This window comes from Pristis pectinata, chromosome 19 (assembly GCF_009764475.1).
Source record: "Pristis pectinata isolate sPriPec2 chromosome 19, sPriPec2.1.pri, whole genome shotgun sequence".
Classification (NCBI taxonomy): domain Eukaryota; kingdom Metazoa; phylum Chordata; class Chondrichthyes; order Rhinopristiformes; family Pristidae; genus Pristis; species Pristis pectinata.
In genome coordinates this window covers 39,672,793-39,696,372 of record NC_067423.1, presented here as the reverse complement: position 1 = coordinate 39,696,372, position 23,580 = coordinate 39,672,793, and the positions used below count along the sequence as shown (strand labels likewise).

General features: G+C 40.5%; 1 protein-coding gene across 5 annotated transcripts; it reads left to right on the top strand.

Moving 5' to 3' along the window:
• The first annotated feature begins 573 nt into the window (after nucleotides 1-573).
• si:ch211-59o9.10 (uncharacterized protein LOC561841 homolog) lies at nucleotides 574-23,200 on the top strand. 5 transcript variants are annotated; one of them, XM_052033472.1, is made up of 11 exons: nucleotides 574-661; nucleotides 2,760-3,017; nucleotides 3,118-3,211; nucleotides 10,118-10,778; nucleotides 12,783-12,898; nucleotides 14,222-14,275; nucleotides 17,684-17,876; nucleotides 20,155-20,240; nucleotides 20,350-20,471; nucleotides 21,362-21,461; nucleotides 22,178-23,200. In XM_052033472.1, exons 2-11 carry the CDS (start codon nucleotides 2,878-2,880, stop codon nucleotides 22,229-22,231), a joined length of 1,620 nt encoding a protein of 539 aa, XP_051889432.1. In that variant the 5' UTR covers nucleotides 574-661; nucleotides 2,760-2,877; the 3' UTR covers nucleotides 22,232-23,200. The 5 variants fall into 5 exon arrangements, with proteins under 5 accessions (XP_051889432.1, XP_051889433.1, XP_051889435.1 ...); XM_052033473.1 differs by having other exon boundaries at nucleotides 574-820; nucleotides 22,178-23,193; XM_052033474.1 differs by lacking the exons at nucleotides 574-661; nucleotides 3,118-3,211 and having other exon boundaries at nucleotides 2,884-3,017; nucleotides 22,178-23,169.
• Nucleotides 23,201-23,580: the final 380 nt, after the last annotated feature.

The following is a 23,580-nucleotide window of genomic DNA, read 5'->3' as shown; positions in this document are numbered from 1 at the left end:
TGAATTGACCTGTACGATCGGTTTGTAAGACAAGCTTCTCACTGTACCTCGGTACAAGTGACAATAATAAACCAATACCAATACCAGTGACCAATGCCCAGTAGACCAACTGACCAGCAGTCTATAACTAGTGACCAGTCGACTGAGTGACCAGCATCCAATAATCAGTGAACCGAGTGACCAGCAATCAATAACCAGTGACCAATGACCAGTGGACTGAGTGACCAGCAATCAATAACCAGTGAACCGAGTTACTAGCGATCAGTAACCAGTGACTAATGGACTAACTGACTAGTAGTCAATAACCAGTGACCAGTGGACCGAGTGACCAGCCATCAATGATCAGTGACCAAGGAGACGAGGGCGAGCTGCCATTGGACCGCCGCCCTTGCATCTTCCAGCCAATGGGAGGCGACCTCCCGATTTGTAACGCGTCACCACCGCGCGAGCGGCCAACGGCCGGCGAGCCAAGCGAAAGACTAGGCCGGGTGGGAGGGGGCGGGACTCCTTCGCTGCAGCCAATGAGGATGTCGGTCGGGAATGACGAAAGGGCGGCGGAGGGAGCTGAAAGGCGGACAGGCCGGCGGGGTGTCAGTCAGTGGGTGCGCATGCGTGGGTGTCTGAGCGGGTAGTCCGGCCGCGGTTCCCTGAGCGCCGCCGGGTGAGTGGGTGCGGGGGGCCGCGCCAGCGGGGCTGAATGGTCGGCCGTGCTGGTTCATTGCGGTGTCGACACTACGCTGAAGCGAGCCGTGGGCACTGGGTCCTGGAGCGGGGATCCCCACTGGCTTCAGGCGCCTTGTGGTGCGGGGGTCACCCTGGGGTGGGTGCGGGGGCATTGGGTGCTGTGGGTGGGTGCGGGGCACTGGGCGTGGGTGGGTGCGGGGCGCTGGGGGTGGATGTGGAGTACTGGGTGCTGAAGGTGGGTGCAGGGCACTGGGGGCTGTGGGTGTGGGGTACTGGGTGCTGGGGTGTGTGTGGGGCATGGGGGTGAGTGGGTGTGAGGCACTAGCTGCTGGGGTGGGTGTGACTCACTGGGTGCTGAAGGTGGGTGGGTGTGGGGCACTGGCTGCTGGGGTGGGTGTGGAGGTTTGATGCTAGTGGTGAATTATTGGGGGTGACTGAGGGACTGGCTCTGTAATGATCTTTGGGAGGGTTGTCAGCCTGGGTGAAGTTGGTTACTGGGGCTGGTCAACCAAGGGGTGTCCTGGTGCCAGTGGGAGTTTGAAATGCTTCAGCTTGCACATTTGGACTGATTTGGTTTGTGCTTTTTATACTTTCAAAGCAGCATATAAAACTGCAGTATAAACTTCATCAGTTGCAATAGCATTTTAAAACCTGGTGCAGAGCACTTGCTTTTCAAGATCTCCACAAATGAGGGATGCTGATGTGTCCAGGGCACTGGAATTCCCTGCTTTTTCCAGAGCATGAATTTGTCATTACACAAATGAATCTGATGTATAGCTAAAAATGAATTGTGTTTGTCTTGTTTTGAGCATTGAATTCTTCTGACTTTGGCCTGACTAATCACTAGTGTGTGTTCTGTGTCTTGGCTTTCTGGCACGTCTGGTACTTTCCTAGGTGGATCAATGTTTTGATAGCAGGTTCTACATTCTAGTTAGTAATTGCTGCCTTGCATTTGGTCTTGTTTTGTTTTCTCAAATAGAAATGTTGTCCAACCTAGTTATCTTTTAATGGCTCCTCAGTTTCTCTTCAAAAGAGATTTGATCTTTTCCTCTGATCTGATACCAGTGTTTTGACTTGTATCTTTACGGGGACAGGAATGTGTCATAAAGACAAAGTATGGAAGTGAGCCCTTTAGCCCACCAAGTCTGCCAGCCATCAACCACTCATCACTAATCCTATATTTTATTCTCCCCACATGCTTATTAAATCTCGCCAGATTCTATCACTGACCTGCATGGGGTAGTTTACAGTGGCTAATTTAACCTTGCAATGTGTATGTCTTTGATGTGGGGAGAAATTGGAGCACCTAGAGGAAACCCATAAAGTTGCTGGGGGAATGTACAAATCCACACAGTACTCAAGGTCTGCATTGAACCCAGATCTTTGGTGCTGTGAAGCAGTGACTCTCAACTGTGCTACTGCTGGTTGATTTAAGAGATGGGATTCTTGGAGCACTAACAAGTAAATGCAATATAATGGCAAATCTGAATGATGCAGTTAAATCCTGTTAGTAAGTTCTATGATTTTATGTGAAAACATACTTCACTGCCATTGTATAATTTGTTCTCTTTTCTATCCCCCCCCTCCCCCCCCCCAGCAAACAAATTGCATTTTTGTTAAAATGGTCATCTAGTAGTAGTACTTAAATTTATTTGAACTAATTATGTTACTTGTATACTTATGAAGGTGAAAGATTCTATTTTACCACAGCCAAGTGTAGATGAAAACTCAATGTAGAAGTTTGGGTATTGCAACATTGCAGGGAAATAAATAAATGGCATTCGAATAATGCTCTACACTTGGGTACTTACCTAATGTTCCAAGTTTTCTTATTACTCTTCCTCAAGTCAGGATCCACTGTCCAAGGGCATAGTGGAGCAGTCTCTTCATGCTGTACTGTGGAATAAATCAGCAGCTGAGGAGAGCTGACTTTGTAGTCTTGTGCTTGCCTTTCAAAAGGAATTGTGTATATACAAAGTTTAATTTCAACTTCCCTATTTTGAGTGACTGTCAAAAGTATGAAAATACAAGCATGTTTATAGCTGTATTGTAATTGTATCATCTTTTTGATGCAGATCGTGAGGATTTCATTGGAATCGGGCTTGCCATAAACTGCAGATAACTTGCTTTTTGTGACTCCCATTCCAATTAACGGGACGGATATAAGTTTTTAAACTGTTAAATCAATTCATCATGGATCAGACATTGGATGGACTGGAAGGAAATGAATCTTGTGAAGAAGTAACGTATCTTGGCTCTGATCCCCTAAATAATGGATGTTTGTTTGAGGTGGATTCTGATATATCAGACTTAGAAATTCCTGAGACACCCAGGTATAAAAAATCTTAACATTTCTTAAATCATTACTGCAGATTGCATTATTTATCTATCTAGCCTTTAATTTTTCTCATGTATTGTCCCTCTTATTTTAAGCCCCACTTTTTCCAAGCAAAACAGTAAGCCTTATCAAGCAGCAGCTACAATCCAGGATAGGAACATTGCTAATGATGGGAGAAAGCCCAGATCTGTGAGTTGGCCTTTTATCTTGTACTTTCAATCCTAACACTGCTTCTCACTGAAGTTAATATCAACACAAGTTTAAACAATCTATTGGCTTCCTTTAGCCAAACACTCTGATCTTGTATACTGCTTTGCAAAATGCTTGATGTGTATTGAATACTCTAGGAGTAGATGGGCTACTTCCAGAAAGGAGAATGGGTCATAACTTCAGTGAACAAGAATGTAATCGGAAAATTTTTCTTTTTGACTATTTGGGACAAGATGTTAATTATCAAGATATTCCACTAAGTAAATACTGATTTGTCTGTCATTGGCCAGCCAACTAATGTTCCCGGTAGCACTATATTTTAAGTTTGAAGTAGGCTGAGGAACATTGACTGACTTAAGGCACCATCTTTGAGCTAGAGATGGTACTTCTAGGTATATTGCATCCATTACTTGTCCTTCTTGGTATGTACCTCTGGTCTGTGTGGGGCCACAATGAATTGTTCTTCATAATGACTTGGATGGTACAGTAGCCCTGTACTGTGCTTGCCAATATTTACAATGGATGGTATTGTAAGCAGTGAAATTCAATGCTTCCTGTACATGTGTATATTTAACTTATTAAAATTGTGGTCAGTGAATTTTACATGGGCAAATTCAAAGATATCCACGTTGGACTAAAAGGAATATTTCTAAATGAAATGTTGGAGATCTTAACTTGAATAACCTTGTCATTAAAATACTGTGGGGACAACCCTGTCTGGAAAATATTTTTCACCTTAAGACAATATAAATGATGCAAGTTGTACTGCAATCCTGCCTGCAGGGAGCTGTTCTGGATGCCTTGCCCTGGGGGAGATTTGCTGGGAGGAAACTGATTTATCCAAATGATTTCCTTACATCTGAGGAAAGTGCCAACCAGGTTATATTTTTTGTAATCTCAAATTGGAGGCTGTGGTAGTAGCCTTGTCAGATGATAAGGAAATCTTTTCTAATGTATGAGTTGCCAATGCAACTACTTCCATTTGCAAATTGATGTCTGGGCAATGCACATGTCAGTTGGAGTTTAAGCCTGCATTTGGTTAGAGGTGCTTGAGACTGAGTGTTAAGTGGTGGTTCTGCACTGTCCCCAACCCCATAAAGTGGGTCAGCAAAGATGAGAGTAAGGTTTAAGTGGGACTTGGTACAGTATAGACAAGCCCAGATCTTCCTCAGTGGGATCACAGAATTGTTGGGCAAACTAGTGAGGTTAAAGGCTGAGTCCCCCTGGCTTAGATAACTTGTGGCTTGCATCCTAGGATCCTACGCTTGCTATTAAGATGGTGAATACACTGGTTTCATTCATCTAAAATTCCTTTCTGGAAAAGTGCTAATGTGAAACGTTCAGGGGAAAGAGGGTGGCAAAAACCAGGCAACAAAAGACCAATTAGACTTGTCTACTTTTTTCTTAAACCAGAATCAATTACTAGCAAGCAATAACAGTATATTTAGAAATCTAAGTGGAATTGACATGGCTTCGTGAAAGAAACCATGCCTGACCAAAGTTTGGGAGTCTTGAGCAGAATAGACAAAGGGGAAGCAGTAGATGTGGTGTTTGAACTTCCAGAAGATGCTTGATAAGGTGCTAAACAAAGTTAAGTTACAAGAGTCCACGATGATGGAGGATTGGCTTGTGCCTACCTGCTTCCTAGCCATAAAGGGATCATTTTCCGGTTGACAAACTGACCAATTGGGTACTACAGGGATTGATGCTGAGAATTATACCTATTTACAATGACTTGGGAACTAAATGTATGGAAGCCAATTTTTGCAGGTAACTAAGTGGGAGGGCATGCTAAATCCTCCATGCAATGTACAGTTATTGCTAGGTGATTGGCAAATAGTAATGTAGGGAAAATGATTATCGATGGCAAAAAACTAACGTAAAGGGACATCGGGGTCCTTGTGCAGAAACAAAGCTGGGGCATGAGTCTAGCAGGTTGTAGGGAAGGCTAATGGAATGTTGCCCCTTATCTCAAGGGAGTTGGAATATAAGTAAGCGATTCTTGCAGTAACTATAGTCAGACCACATCTGGAATAGTGAGCAATTTTGGCCCTATTCAGCAAAATTTCTTTGGAGGCAATTTGGAAAAGATTTATTAGAATGATTGTGGTTTATGGAGATCTTCCTATAAGGAAAGGCTGGGTAGTTTGGGACTCATTAGCTTGGAAGGGTTGGAGGTAATCTGAATGAAATGCAAGCTTTTCAGGGTGACTGCTGAGAACGTGCTTCTTCAGGGCAAGTCTGGAACCAGTAGGTATGGTCTCTGTATTAAGGAGTACCCATTTAGGTCTAAAATGAAATTGCTTGAGGATGGAGTCTTTAGAATTCTTTATTGCAGAGAATGGGTAGGCAGGGGGAGAAGGGCAGAACAGACTTGAGCAATGTCAGATCAGCCACAATTCTATTGAATGGCAGAACAGGCACAAATGGCCTGTGCCTCTTCCTGCTAGTGGTCTTACGGATTTGCCATTTGAGATTTCCCAAACACAACCTTCAATATTTGACGACAAAGGTGGATCTTGCTGGCTCAGATGGTTCTAAAGCCACCGTGATCCCCGAGATAGGGGAACTATAAATATCCTTGCCCATAACTTCTCTAGAGGCCTTTGCCAGATAGCAAAGATCTTCCTTCCTCTCATCACAAGCCCCTGGCATTGTCAACTGTCAAGAATTTCCATGATATTTTTAATTGTCTAAATTGTTCATCTATTAAATATTATACAGGCCCTGTTCATCAGTTTGGGTAGAGTAGGTGATGGCTGAAAGCAAGAACAAAGGAGTAGGAGTAGCCCTTTGAGCCTTCTGAGTCTTGACTGCAGAGATGAAGAAGGTGATCCATTTTTTCCTGCATCCTGATTCCGTATCCAGGAATCTGAATGCTTGAGAGAATTTGAGCAACCTCAGTTCTCTAGTTCCAAAAAATAAAACCTCATTCTCAATGAAGAGAAATGGCCTGGCCCTTGTACTGAGATGCTTGTTGCTAGTTCTAGACTCCTTGGCCTGGGAAATCTGCATCCATCCTGTTGAGTCCTGTCGATTTTAAGTTTGGGAAGAATCCAATACTTTGGTTAGCCCTGGCTGTGCCATCATTCTAGTGAGAATGAGTTGGGTAATGTTTTATCTCTGCTATGTTCTTGCACCAACTTCCTGATCTTGATCCACTTGCCCCTTGTACTTCCAATGCACTTTATGAAAGATTAAGACTGTTTCAAAAATGAGAAATTCATCTTTGGGTCACTTTGATTAATCTTGTGTAGCATTCTGTCTTGGTCTCTGGTTGATCTTCCTCTCAGCATTGTTCTGAAAAACTCATTACTGTAATTGTATGAACTTGTTCTCAAAGCTACTCTGCCTCTTTCCCCGGTTTGTATCACTGATTATTTCATTACCCTGTTACTGTTCTACTTCTGATTTTGTACTATCCCACAACTTTTGGAGTTGGGGGGCGGGGGGGGGGGGGGTGGGGTTTACTCTAATCCTCTCCCTACTGCATTTTCCTCTTATCTTTCACAATTTTAGATCTTCTCCTCTCCCCTTCTTCCCCACCCCCTCCCAAAAACTTTCCCAGGCTGGTGTAATTCCTCAAATGCCTGTATCAAGATTCTCCTGCACTCACCACACCTTTTCCACCTCCTTTGTTTTGCTCTTAATGAGCCTTGAATATTTGTTCTCTAATCTTGCTATCACAAGGCAATGGCCACCTTGTAGCAGAGTAATTCAGTATTATTGAATGAAATATTCTTGATCAGAGGTAAATTTTAAGGAATATTTAGCAGTTTTTTTGGGGGTGGGGAAATGATTCCAGAACCTGGGGGCATAGGCAGTTGAAGATGTGATCAAATTTGATGTAGAAAATGGGTTGTAATCTTCTCAAAGAACCAAGAGGAATCTTCATGTTCTAAAAAGTCCCAGGATTCTTTGGTTAACTTTTATGCCCATCTGAAGACTTGCAGCTTGTTCCCCAGTAGCTTTGAACAAAGCAAACTTGCAGGTGGATGAAGTAAGTTTTGAAATATCTGCCAATGGTAGAGCCAAAACTGTTCATCAGACAACTAATTTATCTGCCTAGCTGGAAAATTGACCTTTCAGTCCTATTATTTCCCCTTGACCAATCCATATTTTTACTAATGCTGTCCCCATTTTAAGCACCTTCAGTTTCATCAGACAACCTTTTGCACAGCCCCTTCTGGGTTTTTCAAAATACATTTGAAATATTGCAATGACATTTTTTCCCACATTAACTGTCTAGTATAACAATGCTGGTTAAATATTCAACATATAATTTTCCAAAAACTTGGTGATCAAAGGCACATTTTATTGCTGTCTAATCTTATTTTCTAAAATCCTGGTTACCACAATCTTTTAATCAATTGCTAAATTTTAACTGTCTTGGTTGTTTGATCCTACTATTAGTGATTAACTGCTACCTTCTAATTTTGGGCTGCCTGGATCTAGGGAGTTCTGGAAGACTAAGTGGAGCTGCCTTGTTAGAACAATAATATGCATGTCATTGGGTCCAATAAACTTTGGCTTTTAATTCTATTTAATGTTGATTTCCCCTTTTTATTATGGAACTGACTTTTTTTTAAGCCAATTCCTTTTCCCATTTCTTTTGAGGCGATACTTGCTACACTCCATTACATGCATCTCTTGCAACTTGTTTTACTGGTTTACTGTAACTTTGCAATTTTGGTCATCCCTTTTATCTCTCTCTGGACTTGCAACTGTTAATAAACCCTCTTTAATAGCCTTTGACCCCTTTAGTTACCACATTACTTTCCTACATTAGTCTCCACAACTTGCACAAATTGTGTACCAGCCCGACTATAAAACTAATTCTAGTACTTCTGAGAACAATTTGTGTTTTTTTTTAAGATCCTTTACTGTGAAATTAATGGTTTTGTGCAAAGTTATGAATGGCCTGGTCCCAATGTAATGTACTGCTTCTGGAAATGGCATACTGCAAAGTAGCAACATAATGTTTCTAAAAACAGTTCCATATGCTTTATGGATGCTCCTTCAAACAACTTTTGCCATGTTTTTTCCTGATCTGAATGAAGATTTAAATTTCTTTCATTTGTTGGACTTCAAGAGAATTTTTCATGATGGTTACAGTGAAGATGTAGCTGCCATTGAGGGGAGGGTGGTGTAGATCTCTAGGTTTAATTCACTGGCAGTGAATTTGTTTTTGAAGTTCAAAAGCAAGATTATCCCCACCTCCACCATTCAAACAAATTGCCCAGTCACTCTTTATTTGCAAGTATTTTACAAATTTCCAGTGGGTTTTCAAACTACACAAGTGCTTCAAAGCCAAAAATGACTTCATAAAAGCTTTTAAAGATGGGTTGCTAATCTAGCATTACGACTGGTTACTTTGGTACTGCAAGTTTTAATTTTGTGGATAGGGCAAATGTAATGTTAAAATGTATTGGTTTGTTATTGTCACTTGTACTGAAGTACAGTGAAAAGCTTGTCTTACAAACCAATTGTACAGGTCAATTCATTACACAGTGCAGTTACATTGAGTTAGTACAGAGTGCATTGATGTAGTACAGGTAAAAACAGTAACAGTACAGAGTAAAGTGTCACAGCTACAGAGTGCAGTGCAATAACGTGCAAGACAGATAGTGAGGTCAGTCTATCTCATCGTATAAGGGAACCATCCAATAGTCTTATCACAGTGGGGTAGAAGCTGTCCTTAAGTCTGGTGGTATGTGCCCTCTGGCTCCTGTATCATCTACCTGATGGAAGAGCAGAGAAGAATGTCCTGGGTGCATGGGGTCTTTGATTATGCTGGCTGCTTCACCAAGATAGCAAGAGGTAAATAGAGTCCAAGGAGGGGAGGTTGGTGTCCCTGATGCGCTGGGCTGTCCACAACTCTCTGCAGTTTCTTGCGGTCCTGGGCAGAGCAGTTGCCGTACCAAGCTGTGATGTGTCCAGGTAGTCTTGTTTATGGTATCTGACAGTTCAAAGTATTCTAACTCCAACCAGGGAGTGCACATTTAGATCTCGTTGTAAGAGACTGGATTAATCTTGAGAGGTCCTTCATGTACACTTTGAGAAAAGCTTTAGTCTGAAACTCATTTTTGCCTTCAATTTCCTTCAGCCAACATTGCCTTCAATCTTAAGTGAGCAGGGAAAATGGTTTTGAAAAGTAAGATGGTAGATGATCAGACTTGAGTGATTTAGTCCATTGTAAAAGATGAATGATTGTCCATCTGTGGCAAATTAAGGAAGTTTGGGATGATATTAATTGGTGTATGTGAAGATTTAGAGAATGTTTAAAAACACTAAGATGACTAAAAATAGAGCTATGTTGTCTACAAGCACATTTTTAAAGAGGCTTTCCTGCATTAAAAGATGAGTAGAGAATGGAGAAATGACAAATCAAGCAGTCTTTATACCATACATTAAAACAATAGGAATAATAGAATTCCTCCCTTTTGCTCTAGACTTGCTAAATATTGTTAGAGGCAAAAGTAATGGTACTAAAAGCTGAGTCTGCTGGACCTGACAGCATTTATCAAAGGTTAAGTAGAGATGCCAGATGCGGTAATTGTGATCTTCCCAAATTCTACATTTTAGTAAGGCTTCAGCAGGTTAGAAAACTACAAATTTAATGCTAAAAGGAAGAACCCATGAAGTAGCTGCATTAGGGAGAATGTTGGAATCACATTTTGGGAAGCGGTAGAATGTGAATTTGTAGTATTAAATAGTTGCTGTAGCTTTATGAAAGGAAAACGTTTCTCATTTATTGAATGTAATGGAGTGTATAAAGGTGGTGATTAAGAGTTAGAATAGTATCTAAAAATGTGACCATTGCTTCTACCATGATATTTCTGCTTGGGTACATTCAGCAATATTAAATGCTTGCTTTTGTTTTAGGCTACTAAGAACACTACCCATCCACCAAAGAAGTGCCTTGTTATGACTACTGCAACTCGGACTCCTCAAAAGTGTACCAAGCAATTATTTGTGGAAGGCAAAGCCTCTTCCTATTTGCAGCAGAAGATTCTTGTGTGTTCAAAACAAAAACACAATACATCTTCTCTAAGTCCAGTATTCAGTAAAAAGTCTACAAACTCAAACACTGCTTCCACTTGTAAAAAAACAAGTTATAACAAATTCTTGAAAGTACCATTGAAAAAATATCCTGCTGAAAAGTCAAAGCTATCACCCAAATCAAGAGATTCCAGTGTCTCTCCTGTTCAAACAAACTTGGTTAACAGAGATTGTCATTCTCCAACTGCTTCTCATTCTTCGCATTCCCCAGCAATGAAAAAAGCCAAGTCATCAAGCTCTGAAAGTTTGCCAACTGCCAGTAGCTCAAGTTCAAGTCGTCTTCCAGTACACAAGATCAGCAACACGCCCTTGAAGGAAAATGAGTGTGTACATTCAGTGAGAAATTCCTTGGGCTTTGTAAAATCACCCATGTACACTTCAATGTCCTCTGCTTTGAAGCCAGCAGGATCTTCGAGTTCTGCAACATTAACAAATGGTATAAGTGACTGGATTGATCTCCTGGATGAGAGCAGTGAAATAGTGGGTAGGTTTCTGTATCTTGCACATGAAGTTCTGTATCTTGCATAATGAAGGTCTGAACACTAATCAGATGCTAACATTCTCAATGTAACAATCTTGTGTGGAAAATACTCTGGTTCCCTTTATCAGTACAGTTATTCTTTTGGCCCATAAATTTGGCACCTAGTATAATCCTGTAATTAAACAAGTACTTGCTTTAGTGTTTATGGGTTCTTAAATGGATTACACAATCTTCACCATGCAAAGGAAGGGGAAACTTGCTCAACCAAGCGACTTGCCCAACTAGAATACTGTAAGATTACCAGTGAACTAGGTATGAGATTTCAACCTATTGCCTTATTCTGTGGACTTAGATTTGAATTACTGCCCAAGTTATCACTAACTTTCAAAGCTGCTTTTGCCTCATTCAAAGACCTCACCTAGGAATTAGTGTTCCAACAGGTTAAAAGGAGTGTTATTTTGTATAAAAGAAGCATTAATACACTAGTTGATAGATTTAACTTTTCTGAATGCACACTTGATGGGTTTGCATCTGTAGTATCTGGTCACCACAGCTGGCTCTAGTTGTGTGATTTGGGTGAATGCTTCAGAATGTGGATCCCAGTGGGGCTACATGTCTTACTGAATGCCTTAAGCTGAGCAGAAAGGACCACTGGGTCAAACTAGAATAAAATGAGCTCCGTGAGCCTCATCCCATCCATTGCCATCTTGGTCCAATATCTTCTGTCAGTCATTGAAAGCAAGCTGTGTTTGGTGGGAGGAAGAAGAAAACTATCCGTCCACAGGCTGATTTTGTAATTGGCACAAAGGTGAGTGCCTACGATTGTTTTGAGGCTAGTCATTTCAGCCTTGACATGTTGCTGGAATTTGAAACAAATGTTCTGGACATAACAATTTGGGTGTGTCATTCCACCATCTTTACCAAAATTTAAACATGATTAGTTACTAGTTTGAGGATTAAATGAACACCAGTGTTTCAGAGGCTTAATTTGCTGTCATTGGACTAGCATCTTGTGATCTTGAGTTTTAATTCAATCTGATTAAAACTCATGTTACTGTGCTGTTGTAGCCAAACTTAATCCCATTAGTTGGGTTTCCTTTCTCCCCACTCCTGGTAGAATTGTAAAGTTGCAACACGAGAAGCATAAATGTCCTTTCTAGTCAGAGCTACCCAATGCAAACCCAGGAGGTTCATAGTGGTTTTATAACTCTTGAAGATTTCATACAAGGCTAGATGATTCCATATACATAGCATCTCTTCAATAGAGGGCTGTCAGCAATTCTGCTTGACTGACTGGCAATTAACACAGCAAGTTCATTTAATTGCAGTCAACTTCTGTATGTTTGGGTTAATGATGGCTTTGAAATACTCTTGTGCATATTTTCCTTGACGAGGTAGTGATTTTTTTTAGACATGCAATTTGCCAGATCAAAGCAGTTATTGAAACAGTGGATGATATGGTGATTTATTGAATTGACCATGCTCACATGGGTCTGAATTGTACCATTGAGTCCACTGGGCAGTCAAGTTAGCAGAATTGTTCTGTCTAGCTCTAAATACTGTTTTTAAAATTAATTATTTAGTGGTCCACAAGACTTCTTTCCCCTTAAGTTCAATAATCCCATTTGGCCTTGTATTGCCTCTGCTGTCTGACTTGTGGAGTGGTGTTAGTTGGACAAGATGGCAGTGGTAGATTATGTTTACTATTATTTGGCTATATTATAACCTTCAGTTGTTGGTCCTATCCATAATTTGATCAATTGAGGTCTGATTATATTCTCTACCAAATATACTTGCTCTCCCTTTTGTACTGAAGATCATAGTGCCCAATAAATATGCTTAATGGTCTTTGGTTCAGAGGCCACCATTACTCAAGTGTATATATGTAACATTTTACAACTAATTGCTCAATTGACTGTTTCTAATGTTTTGACTTCAAGCTTTGGAAATGGTATTTAAGAAAGTAGTAGTTAATACTCCATGTGTTCCATCTGCTTTTCTTTAAAGCATCCTCTGATCAGTGGGATTGGGATTCTCCAATTGTAGTAGATGATGACTCAACCGATAACTATGTTCGTTTTGCTCAACTGGAAGAGGATGAAGCTTTTGCCAGACACCTACAGGTATTCACTGCTTCTGAACTTCTGACCACTTTTCCAGGAAGGCATCAAGCACTGCTAAATTGTAGTGATTGGAGAAAATGGGGTTAATTGGTGTATCTCTAGGCTTGTTAATGTGCAGATCAGTTGCTGAACTGAACTAACAATTTTTGTCAACATTTGTTCATCTCAGTTGCCAGTGTTTCACTTGTCCTGATCTTAGGGTATGCATCCAAAACTCAAGATGAGTCTAGGATCCAAGGGCACAACCTCAGAATAAAGGGATGTCCATTTAAAACTGAGATGAGCAGGAACTTCTGCCAGAGGGTGGTGTCTCTGTGGAATTTGTAGCCACAGAGGGCAGTGGAGGCCAAGTCATTGGGTGTATTTAAGGCAGAGCTTGAGATGTTCTTGATTAAGAAGAAGGGTGGGACAATGGGATTGACGAAAAATCTGCCATGATTGAATGACAGACTCAGTGGGCTGAATGGCCTAATTCTGCTCCCATACCTTCTGTCCACCAACAGTGGGTGAAGAATCAATCTTTGTCAGCTTCCTAGCACTTGATTGAAGATGATTATCTAGCTTTTGTTTCTAGATATGTTCCCACAGATCAGCCTCCCCCTGATTTGTGGCTTTACAGAATATGAATCCACATATCATGAGATCCTGGAAATCTATGGAATTATTTGGCCACATTAACTTGAAGCTATAATTATAAAATATGGAAGATGACCCAAAGCACCACTTAAACTCAAATTTCCCATGTTGTTCAGTTGTTATAAGTGGGTGTCATTTTAGAAACTTCCCGTTGCAAATATTTTAGACTGTAGTACAGAACACATTGGGCCTTGTCCTCTGGTCCTCATTATGGTTAATTCTCTGCATCCTGTCCCAAACCTTGACACTTTAAAGTGTGGTGCTCAGAACTGTGCCCAGTGGTCCATCTGGGGACTGACCAAGTTTAATGTAAGAAAATCAACAACCTGAAATCAGAAAATACTGGCAATGCTTGGGTTGGACCCCTATTCCAGCAAAGTTTTTGATCTGAAATACAAAGTCAATTTCTTTGCTTGTCTTGCTGAGTTTCCAGCTTTCTGTTTCAACTTTGATATAATTTGATTATGTGCCATTTAATAAACATCTCATTCATTTCAACAAGGTCACTGTTTATTCTGCCCCAAGGGTTTTGTATACTTGAATGTATTACTACACAGTTTGCACTGGCCCCCTTATTCTCTCCAGGCCTCCTGCATCTTGATATCTAATTTTGTCAGCTGTCACTCTGACAGAATTCTGCTGTCCTTGTTCATTTTTGTTGACTTGTAATGTGTTTTTTTTGGGCAGGCACAGTTTGATTTGGAAGCTCAGTCTCATGAACATAGAAGTCCCTTCCATGCAGTAAGTAGAAACCCTTCATTGTGAAATTGGTAGGAGCCTTCTGAAAATACTGGTTATTCAACCCTTCCACAGCCTCTCAAGATGCTGCAGCCTGTTGCAACATTGATTTGGCAATTGTAATTAGTCACTTTCTAGAACTGTACAGTACAGGCCCTTCAACCCATAATGTTGTGCTGACTTATATAAACCTTGTCCACATTCAATCTATCCCCCTCTCTTCACTTCCCATAACCCTCTATTTCTCTTTCATCCATGTGCTTATCTAAGTCTCTTAAATGACCCTACCACCCCCAGCAGTGCATTCCAGGCATCCACCACTCTGCTTTTTCTTAAAAAAAAAACTACCTCTGACCTGACCTTCCCCACACCCCCGCCAAACTTTCCTCCACACACCTTAAACAGGTGACCTCTAGCATTGGGGGAACAGATGCTGGCTGTCATAATCTGTATACCTCTATCAAGTCTCCTTTTATCCTGTCTCTCCAAGGAGAAAAGCCCTAACTTGCTCAACCTCTCCTCATAACATGTGTTCTTCAATCCAGGCAGCATCCTTAAATCTCCCCTGCACCCTCTCCAAAGCTTCCACATCCTTCCCATAGTGTGGTGACCAGAACTGAACACAATATTCCAGATGTGGTCTAAACAGGGTCTTGTAGAGCTGCAACATTGCCTCTGCTCTTGAACGCAATCCTCCAGCTACTGAAGGCTAGCACACAATATGCCTTTCTAACCACCCTATCAACTTGTGCAGCAACTTTGACAGATCTATGTACTGGAACCCCCAAAATCTGTTTCTCCACACTACTAAGAATCCTGTCATTAACCATGTACTCTGCCTTCAAGCTAGATCTTCCATTGTGTATCACCTTGTACTTCTCCAGATTGAACTCCATCTGCCACTTCTCTGCATCCTGTCAATATCCTGTTGCAACCTACAAGACCTTCTGCATTATCTACTACTACACCACCAACCTTCATGTCATCCGCAAACTTACCAACCCACCTTCCACTTCTTCACCTAAGTCACTTATTTAAAACAAAATCACAGCAGGGGTCCCAGAACAGATCCCTGCAGAACACCACTAGTCACTGAGCTCCAGATCACATACTCCCCTTCAACCACCCTCTGCCTTCTATGGGCAAGCCAATTCTGAATCCACTCAGCCAATTCTCCATGGATACCTCATTACCTCCTGGATGAGCCTACCATGGGGAACCTCTTCAAATGCCTTGCCAAAATCCATATACCTCATCCACCACTTGACCTTCATCAATCTTGTCACTTCCTTGGAAAAACTCTAAGCTCATGAGGCATGACCAACCCTTAACAAAGCCATGTTGACTATCCCTTAAGACTGTCTGTCTCCAAATGCTCATAAATCTTGTCCCTCAGTATCCTCTCAAATAGCTTGCTCACCACTGGCAAGACTAACTGGTCTATAATTCCCAGGATTATCCCTTCTGCCTTTCTTGATCAATGGAACAACATTTGCCATCCTCCAATCCTGTTACTACTCCTGTGGCCAGGGAGGAGTCAAAGACCATTGATGCTCCAGCAATCTCTTCCCTTTCTTACCATTGTACCCTGGGGCATATGCTATCTGACCCCTGGGATTTGCCTATCCTAATGCTTTTTATTAGCTCCAACACTGCTTCTTTCTTGACCTCTACATGCTCCAACACATTTACCTGTTCTACACTAACCTCTCCTAAGTCCTTCTCAGTGAACACTAAAGCAAAGTATTCATTTAGGACCTCCCCTACCTCCTTTGCCTCCAGACACATTTATTCTCTTCTTTCCCCCCACCCCATCCCTGAGCAGCCCTACCCTTGCCCTAGTCATCCTCTTGTTCCTCATGTGTAGAATGCCTTGGGGTTTCCTTAACCATACTTGCCAAGGCCTTCTCATGCCCCTTCTAGCTCTAAGTCCCTTCTTGAGCTCCTTCCTGGCTACGTTGTAACAAAGTCCTGACTGATTTTTGCTTCCTAAACCTTGTATAAGCTTCCTCATTCCTCTTGACTAAACCGTCCAGCTCTCTTGTTGACCGTAGTTCCTTTGCCCTACCATCCTTGTCTCAGTGGGACAAACTTACTAGAACCCCATACAAGTGGTCCCTAAACAGTCTCCACATTCCTGCAGTGTACTTACCAGAGAACACCTGTTCCCAATTTGCACTCCCAAGTTCCTGCCTAATACAATCGTAATTTGCTCTAAAAGGCAACTGGGTGAAGGGGAAAGGTGAATTTGGAAACTGTCCCAAGTACTTGAGTAGCTTCATATTGTTGGGCCATTTAACTTGGTCAGTTCTTTCAAACAAGGTAGAAGGGAAATTTCCTAGCTGAAGGAATGGCTTCAGTGGTAGAAGAAAGACTTGGATGTGCAAGGGACCAGTAACAAGGACCTTGATATTGGTAGCAGTATGAAAGTTGGTGGAAAAATGAGGCCATGGAGGGATTTGAAAACCAAGGTAACTATTAAAATTGAGCTAGTAACCTCCCAAGAATCTCTCTGCAAGCACAGGCATGATGAGCAAACTCGGTGCCAAATGAAACAGTGGCTTGGAAAAATGAGGTGGGCCAGGCATGGTGAAGTCTTGAAGCAAGAGAATGAGGGTTTTAGCAGCAGGTGACCTGAAGTGGAGTAGAGTCCAACAAAGAGCAGCAGTTGTATTTATGGACTTCTGCATGTGGGTGTATAAGGGTTCAATGTAGTTCAGATACAGTCTGTCAAGGGAAATGTAGTGGGACTAAGTACTTAGGTTCTACATTAATTGCCTTTTTAAAGCAAGTATTTGATCCATAATTGAATTGATTCATAATTGAACTGCTTATGAAGCTTTGTCTTAAAATCTATTTATTTGATACCAGAGTTCTAGACTGGTGGTTTAACAATCCTTACAAGCCAGGCTAGAAGGCACTTCAATTTGTACTGCTCTACTTTATGCAAGTGAGGTCTAATCTACTTGTCAAAGCCTTATTGGACTGCAAGCAGACAATATTCCTGACTTCAGAAAAATTCTGCTTTAGCTCATTTGGTATTGAACTTGAGCTTTTCACAGATATTTACCTTTCCCTCTCATAACACAAGTGGTTTTCTATTGTGGCTCATTCTCTAAATTGAGAGCAGTTGTTTGGTACCTTTTTTGTTTACTTGCCAAAATTGCAGTTGGTTCTGGTGTGCAAATGGACACCTTTTGATTTGATTGACTATCTGTGGTCAGTCCTTAAGTTGTGTACTGAGAAATCAAGATGTGTGGAAATTACTTGGTTGGTCTTCACCCTGTTTGAAGTAGATGATCATTGAGTGAGTGGCATAATGAGCAACAGAAATCTTTGAACCTTCCACAGGGAAAGCAGGTATGACTCAATGAGTGCAAACAATAATTGTTCATTTTCTACTGTTTACAGACAAGGGAAAACTCCTTCCCTGAGTTTTGTGGGTTGCCTGGTTGTGGAGAGTATGATTTATTGGTTACTTCAGACATTGGGTACTGTGGAAAGCCTGGGTGCAGGGAGAGTCAGCACAGAAATGGCATGTTGGCTTCAGAAGTAATTGATCCTGTTCTACATGATCTGCAGAGATTTTTTGATGACGCAACTGGTAAGAATTGTTCCACATTTATGAATTTGGTTTAATTTTAATGGTGATGTAGTAACGGGATGAGGACAATAAAAACATGAGTGCCAGTATCAGCCCCCCCCCCCCCCCCCCCCCCCCAAAACCAATTTACCCTTGAGCTTGCTTTGCTCTTCGTGAAAATCATGGCTGATCTGCACTGACACAGGTTTTCTGCAGTATCTTTGAGCCCCTTGATTCAACTCGTTCTCTGCATTGAATTGAATGAGCCTCCAGCCTTGTGGGCAGTTCCAAAGAATGCTTAGAGACTTCTTGTGTATTCTAATACCTTTGCAAATCAACAGTACCCAATATCTCCAGTTTCTTTAGAGAAACTCTTTGCACAAAGTAGAACTTCACATTTTGACATAAACTGTCAGTCCTGTTCTTGGCTTGTCTGCATCCTTTAACCTGATGGCTTTCAACCCATCTTAGAGGTAACTGCCAATCCATTAGTCATAATGCTCAATGGCTTGCTAAATTTTCAGTTGAGTTTTGGATTGGGGAAAACTGCAGATGTCCATTATTCAAAGCTAAATGAAAATCTGGAAACGGCAGGTGCTGGAAATACAAAGCAAAACCATGCTGGAAACACTTGGGTCAGGCAGTATCTGTGGAAAGAACTGGTGAATCTGTCTGAGACCCTTTATCAGAACTGGGAAAGAAAACAAGTGGCAGTCACTTTCAACTGCAATTGCTCAGCTTTTGAATTGTTAGTGGTGTATAAATTCTTGGTAGGCATTTTCTGAAAGAAGCATGATTAAGATTGAAAAGCTCATGAAAAATTTCATGCAATCCTCTCATCAAATTACATTGTGTTCTGTGGCATTGTATTTAACCAAAGATTGTCAGAATAACTTTAAGAGTGAAACCCAGTCTTTTTAACAAGAGGTGTAAGATCCTGCATAGAATCAGATTTTCCTTTACCTTGTTTCTATTGCCTGTCCTGCTGTTTGTCTGGATTTGTAACAAGATATGCGGATGGGAAGGTAATGCTCTAATGTAGCTTGCAATTCAGTATATCTGCACAAAAGACTTTGTCCAGGTGAGGAAAAGGTGGCCACAATATTTGATCCCCAATGATATTGTTAATTTTAGAAAATGGGCCTTGGTTTTTTCACTTGCATATTACAAACCAGCAATCTGCTACCAAAAACTGATTTTTAAAATAGACTTTGATGCTTCAGTATGCTAAGTTCTGATTTGTAGATCTAAAGGTCCCTCGAATAAACTCTGTACCCTTGCACATTGGACTTGTTAACTCTTCAGAGCTGTAAATGAGTATTAATAGACACTCCCAGTAGTTGATTCATCTTGAAGGGCATGGCCAGTTTTGTGGATGGGACCAACTTGAACAGTGATGTTAAACTAGCATGTCTTTGCAGAAACTTAATTTGTCAAGTGCTTGTGCTGATTTTGGGTAGCTGGCATTGAAAAGTACTGTCTCTGGGAACTCCAAAACATGTAGCTTGCATCAGTTTTCCAAGATGTGCAGGAAGTCAATTTGTGGAGAAATTGGATATAGTCATGAGTGCAAGTTTTTTTTTCGTGAGCTTGGACTACAGGGAGACTTGGTTGTCCACTGAACTGAATAGGGAACCTTTTCCACTGCTACAATTGGAATAAGCAGAAGGGCTTTTGCAAAAGTTGTCCCATTGCCTGGAGACCTGTCACCTGGTGAGTAAAATGCTGGACCAACTTGGGCAGCATGTAGGGAAAGAAACTATGGGTCTGAGACCCTTCATCAGAAATCACTTGATGTTGTGAGTCTTAAAGCACTGGTTTTCCAAATTTCCAGTATCTGTAGTTCTAATTTTTTAAAAATTGATTTGCAACATTAAATCTGAACCTAGTGGAAATCTAAACCCCATAAATTATAGATGATGCTTGGCCTATCCAACTTCAAGCAGCATGGCAAATACTTGTATTTGAATGTTTCAATATGGCTTTAAGACTTTGCCTTGGCTTTTTGGCAAGAATTTGGTCACTGAAGGTACTGTTCTCCAGTTCAAATGTTTGACTGTTCTACAATAGCTCATTTCTGCACCTTGTAGCCATGTTGCACTTTTGGGTTAAAAGGATTCTTCCCTCTTGCCTCTGTCAGTGAGTGATTTGGTGACGAGGAGCAATCAATGGGAGTATGCTTGAATATGCACTCTTGAACCTGGCAGAACCATTTGGCTTTATCATTAAGTTTTTAAACCTTGAGTTGCATAATTTCCATTCATTGTCCTCCAAGTAAACAGAACAATTACTACTTTAGGCAGAAGTAGAAGAACCAGAAGGCACAGCAGACATCAAACTACCTCAATATACTTAAATGATGCAAATGATGGCAATGATTATGAGGTGAGGTTTTTGTACTATTAAGAAATGAATTAATTTCTTTATCATGGTATTTCAAACATAAGACTATCTGATTTCTAAATGGTTTTGGGAATCTTTCACTTTAACCCAGGATTTGCTAGCTTTTGAAGAAAGTCAGGGTTCGGCTGTTGCACAGAAGAAACTCAGTAGTACTGAGATTAATAGATTGCCTATCACGTTTTTTGACCCAAAACATGCTGCAGAAAAGACACAGTAAGTAAACTTCTGGGTTATACTCCAGTTGGAATTGGGAGGAATGTATTTAATTTCAGATTGAGTGGTGAAATTGCTGGGAGGGAGAACCCTGCCATAATTGACTGGTTCCTGAAATGGTTTGTTGCTAGTTACCTGGATTAAAGTCATACCTTGCAAATTTGTATTTAGTGCTTCGTGGCTGACAAAACCTAGACAGCATCCCATCTTAACTTCTCTCATGTTCAACATGTGGCACTAAAATGCATTTTCTTTATTCCTCCAGAATAAGAATAGTGCTAGTTCATGGGATTTCTGCTTTTTGTAGGCTGCAGTGCTTGTGCATAGGACTAATCATAATGTCACAATTTCAACCAAACTTTGGCCTGATCCTCTATTTATTAAATTATTGGACAAGTTGGGCTGAAGGGCCTGTTTCTTACTGTGCTTTATTACTGACTCTATTAGCAAGAGGCCACCATTTGGCCTATGTCTGTGCTGTTTGGAAAGTGCCATTTAGCTTGATCAAGTCTGTAGCCCTGACTCGTGGCTCCAAGTATTCAATTTTATGAACCTTGGGCACTTGAAAACAACCCTGTAGCTTGCTTTTCCATTCCTGGCAACGTCTTTGAATCTCCTCTGCACTCTAGGAAGCACATTATCTTGTACTGTTTTGGGAACTTGCATGTGAAATTGGCGGTAAGATCAGTGTATCGATTTCCCAGTCCAACATTATCAAATTAAAGCTTGCTTTCATGATTTTTGGCTGTCCAAAAATATCACTGGAGATTTTCTTGGGGTTTTGGTGGAAGTTTTTTCTTTGCATTTGTAAATGACTTTGGTAATTGTTCTAAGATGTGCCTTAAACAACTGACTTTAATATGCATTTTACTATTTTCTAATCTCATTAGGTGTCATATTTGCTTCAATGACTATTCTTTGGGAGAAAAGTTAAGGATCTTGCCCTGTCTTCATGACTATCATAGTCAGTGCATTGACCGCTGGTTAAAGGTATTGATTATGAAATGCACTATTTTTGTGTTTGTTTAAAACTATGATTGGGGAAGAAACACTTTGAACTAGTTTCCAGGTCAGTTTTTGCAAAGATCACCAGTAATCAAACATCTGCAAAGGCAAAATGTTTAAATCAATTTAACTTCAGCCTTTAGATCTAATTGGGGGTGAATATTTCTGGAGAAAACAAACTTTGGCTTAAAAAAGGACATGGAAATAATCAAGCCTTATTTTATACAAGGCACTTGAATAGAATTTGTTCTTAACCCTAATCATTTCTAAAGCTGAACCATTGCTCTTGTTGCAATCATGTATCATTGTATGAGCTTCATTCTCAGGATGTAGTTTTGGCAGTACCCTAGTTTATGTCAGTTGTCCACTGACTCCTTTTGAAGAGTGTTGGTTTTCAATACTCATTCTTTTTTTCAAAAAGCACCTTATGGATTCTTGTGCCTTCCTTATAGCAAAAAACTAGTTTCTTTTTGCTGTTGCAGATGTGTATCCTGTATGTATGTTCACATGGAATTTCAGCAGTAGTTTGGTATGTGCTGAGGACTAAATCTGTAAAACTTCAAACTACATTCCCTCATCTTTACTACTTGCTACTGAAATTTTACTAACAGCTCAGGGAATTTTTGCTGCAAATTGATACAAAAGCTGCACCAACAAAGGGGAATTTGCTAAGGTGGGTAATTTTAACTTCTCTCCTACAGGGACATTTAAGTTGCCCAATCTGCAGAGTTGATGTAAAGTTGGAATCTGCATGATGTGTATAAGACGACCATCAAGTGCAATAATTTCCATTGACTTCAAACTAAGGTGCATTCAGCAACTTTGCCATGGATGGAAATGTTTACATTATGGACTCAGGACTTCACAATCTCCATTTTATTTCCACTTTCCAAAGCAAAAACCAAAATGAAATACTTAACTACCTTAGATTTTTTACTTGTATGAAAACAGATTCATTTTTATACTGTTTGAACACTTTCAGCCATAACTTCACACCGAATTTTCATGATTATTAAAGCTTGTTGTGGATGTTGGCTTAGTTCAGATGCATCACTCCAAGCTGGAAGATGAGTGTTTGAATAAGCCTAAGTATTGGAATGCTGTTGACAGTTTCAAGTTGTAATGAGAACTTTGGAGAATTTCTCATCTTGGCTGTTAATGAGCTTGTGTAAAAGTAGTATTTAAATTTTCCTAGTTTAATTTACTGATGCTGAGTGCAAGTGTACACCCTTGGAGGGATGGTTGTGTAGTCTAGTGAGCTGTCTTGGTTTTTCTGTACAATTGACAATGCCATTTACTTTATCTAGGAGAAACATGTGAGAACTTTAAAAATTGCTCCCTCAAACTTTTTTGTACTTATTTTAAATGTACCACAGATCAGTCATGATTGAATCACTTGAGATGTACATGGCTATTTATCACTGATGCTGAGTGCAAGTGTACACCCTTGGAGGGATGGTTGTGTAGTCTAGTGAGCTGCCTTGGTTTTTCTGTACAATTGACAATGCCATTTACTTTATCTAGGAGAAACGTGAGAACTTTAAAAATTGCTCCCTCAAACTTTTTTGTACTTATTTTAAATGTACCACAGATCAGTCATGATTGAATCACTTGAGATGTACATGGCTATTTATCACTGTTTTAATTTAATGTACAAGTCAGAACTTGAACATAATGTACTGAACATTGTTGATTTTCCAATTAAAGTGTATGTCTTCAATTGCAGTCTGTCTTGTTACTTATTGAATACAGATACTTGTAATCCATTGTTAGATTCATTTTAGTCCAATATTTTACTTGGCAATGAAGCCTGGATAAGTAGGCACCTGCTTGCTTCCTGCACTTGCTGACTGGAGATGCAAAGAAGTAGTTTGACAGACAAAATCATAAGTAACTATATTCTTTACCAAGTATCCAAAGTAATTGTAGTTAGTGCAAGGAAGCATGTATCCAAGATGAACTGGAAACTGTAGCCTGGTAACAGTGGTAGATGTCTACTAATTACTTGTCTGAAGTTAGTTGTAACACAATCCCAGAACATTCTTCAATACATCTTGGATGTTGTCCAAGAAATAGTGGGGAATGTGTAGGTCAAGTTTGCATT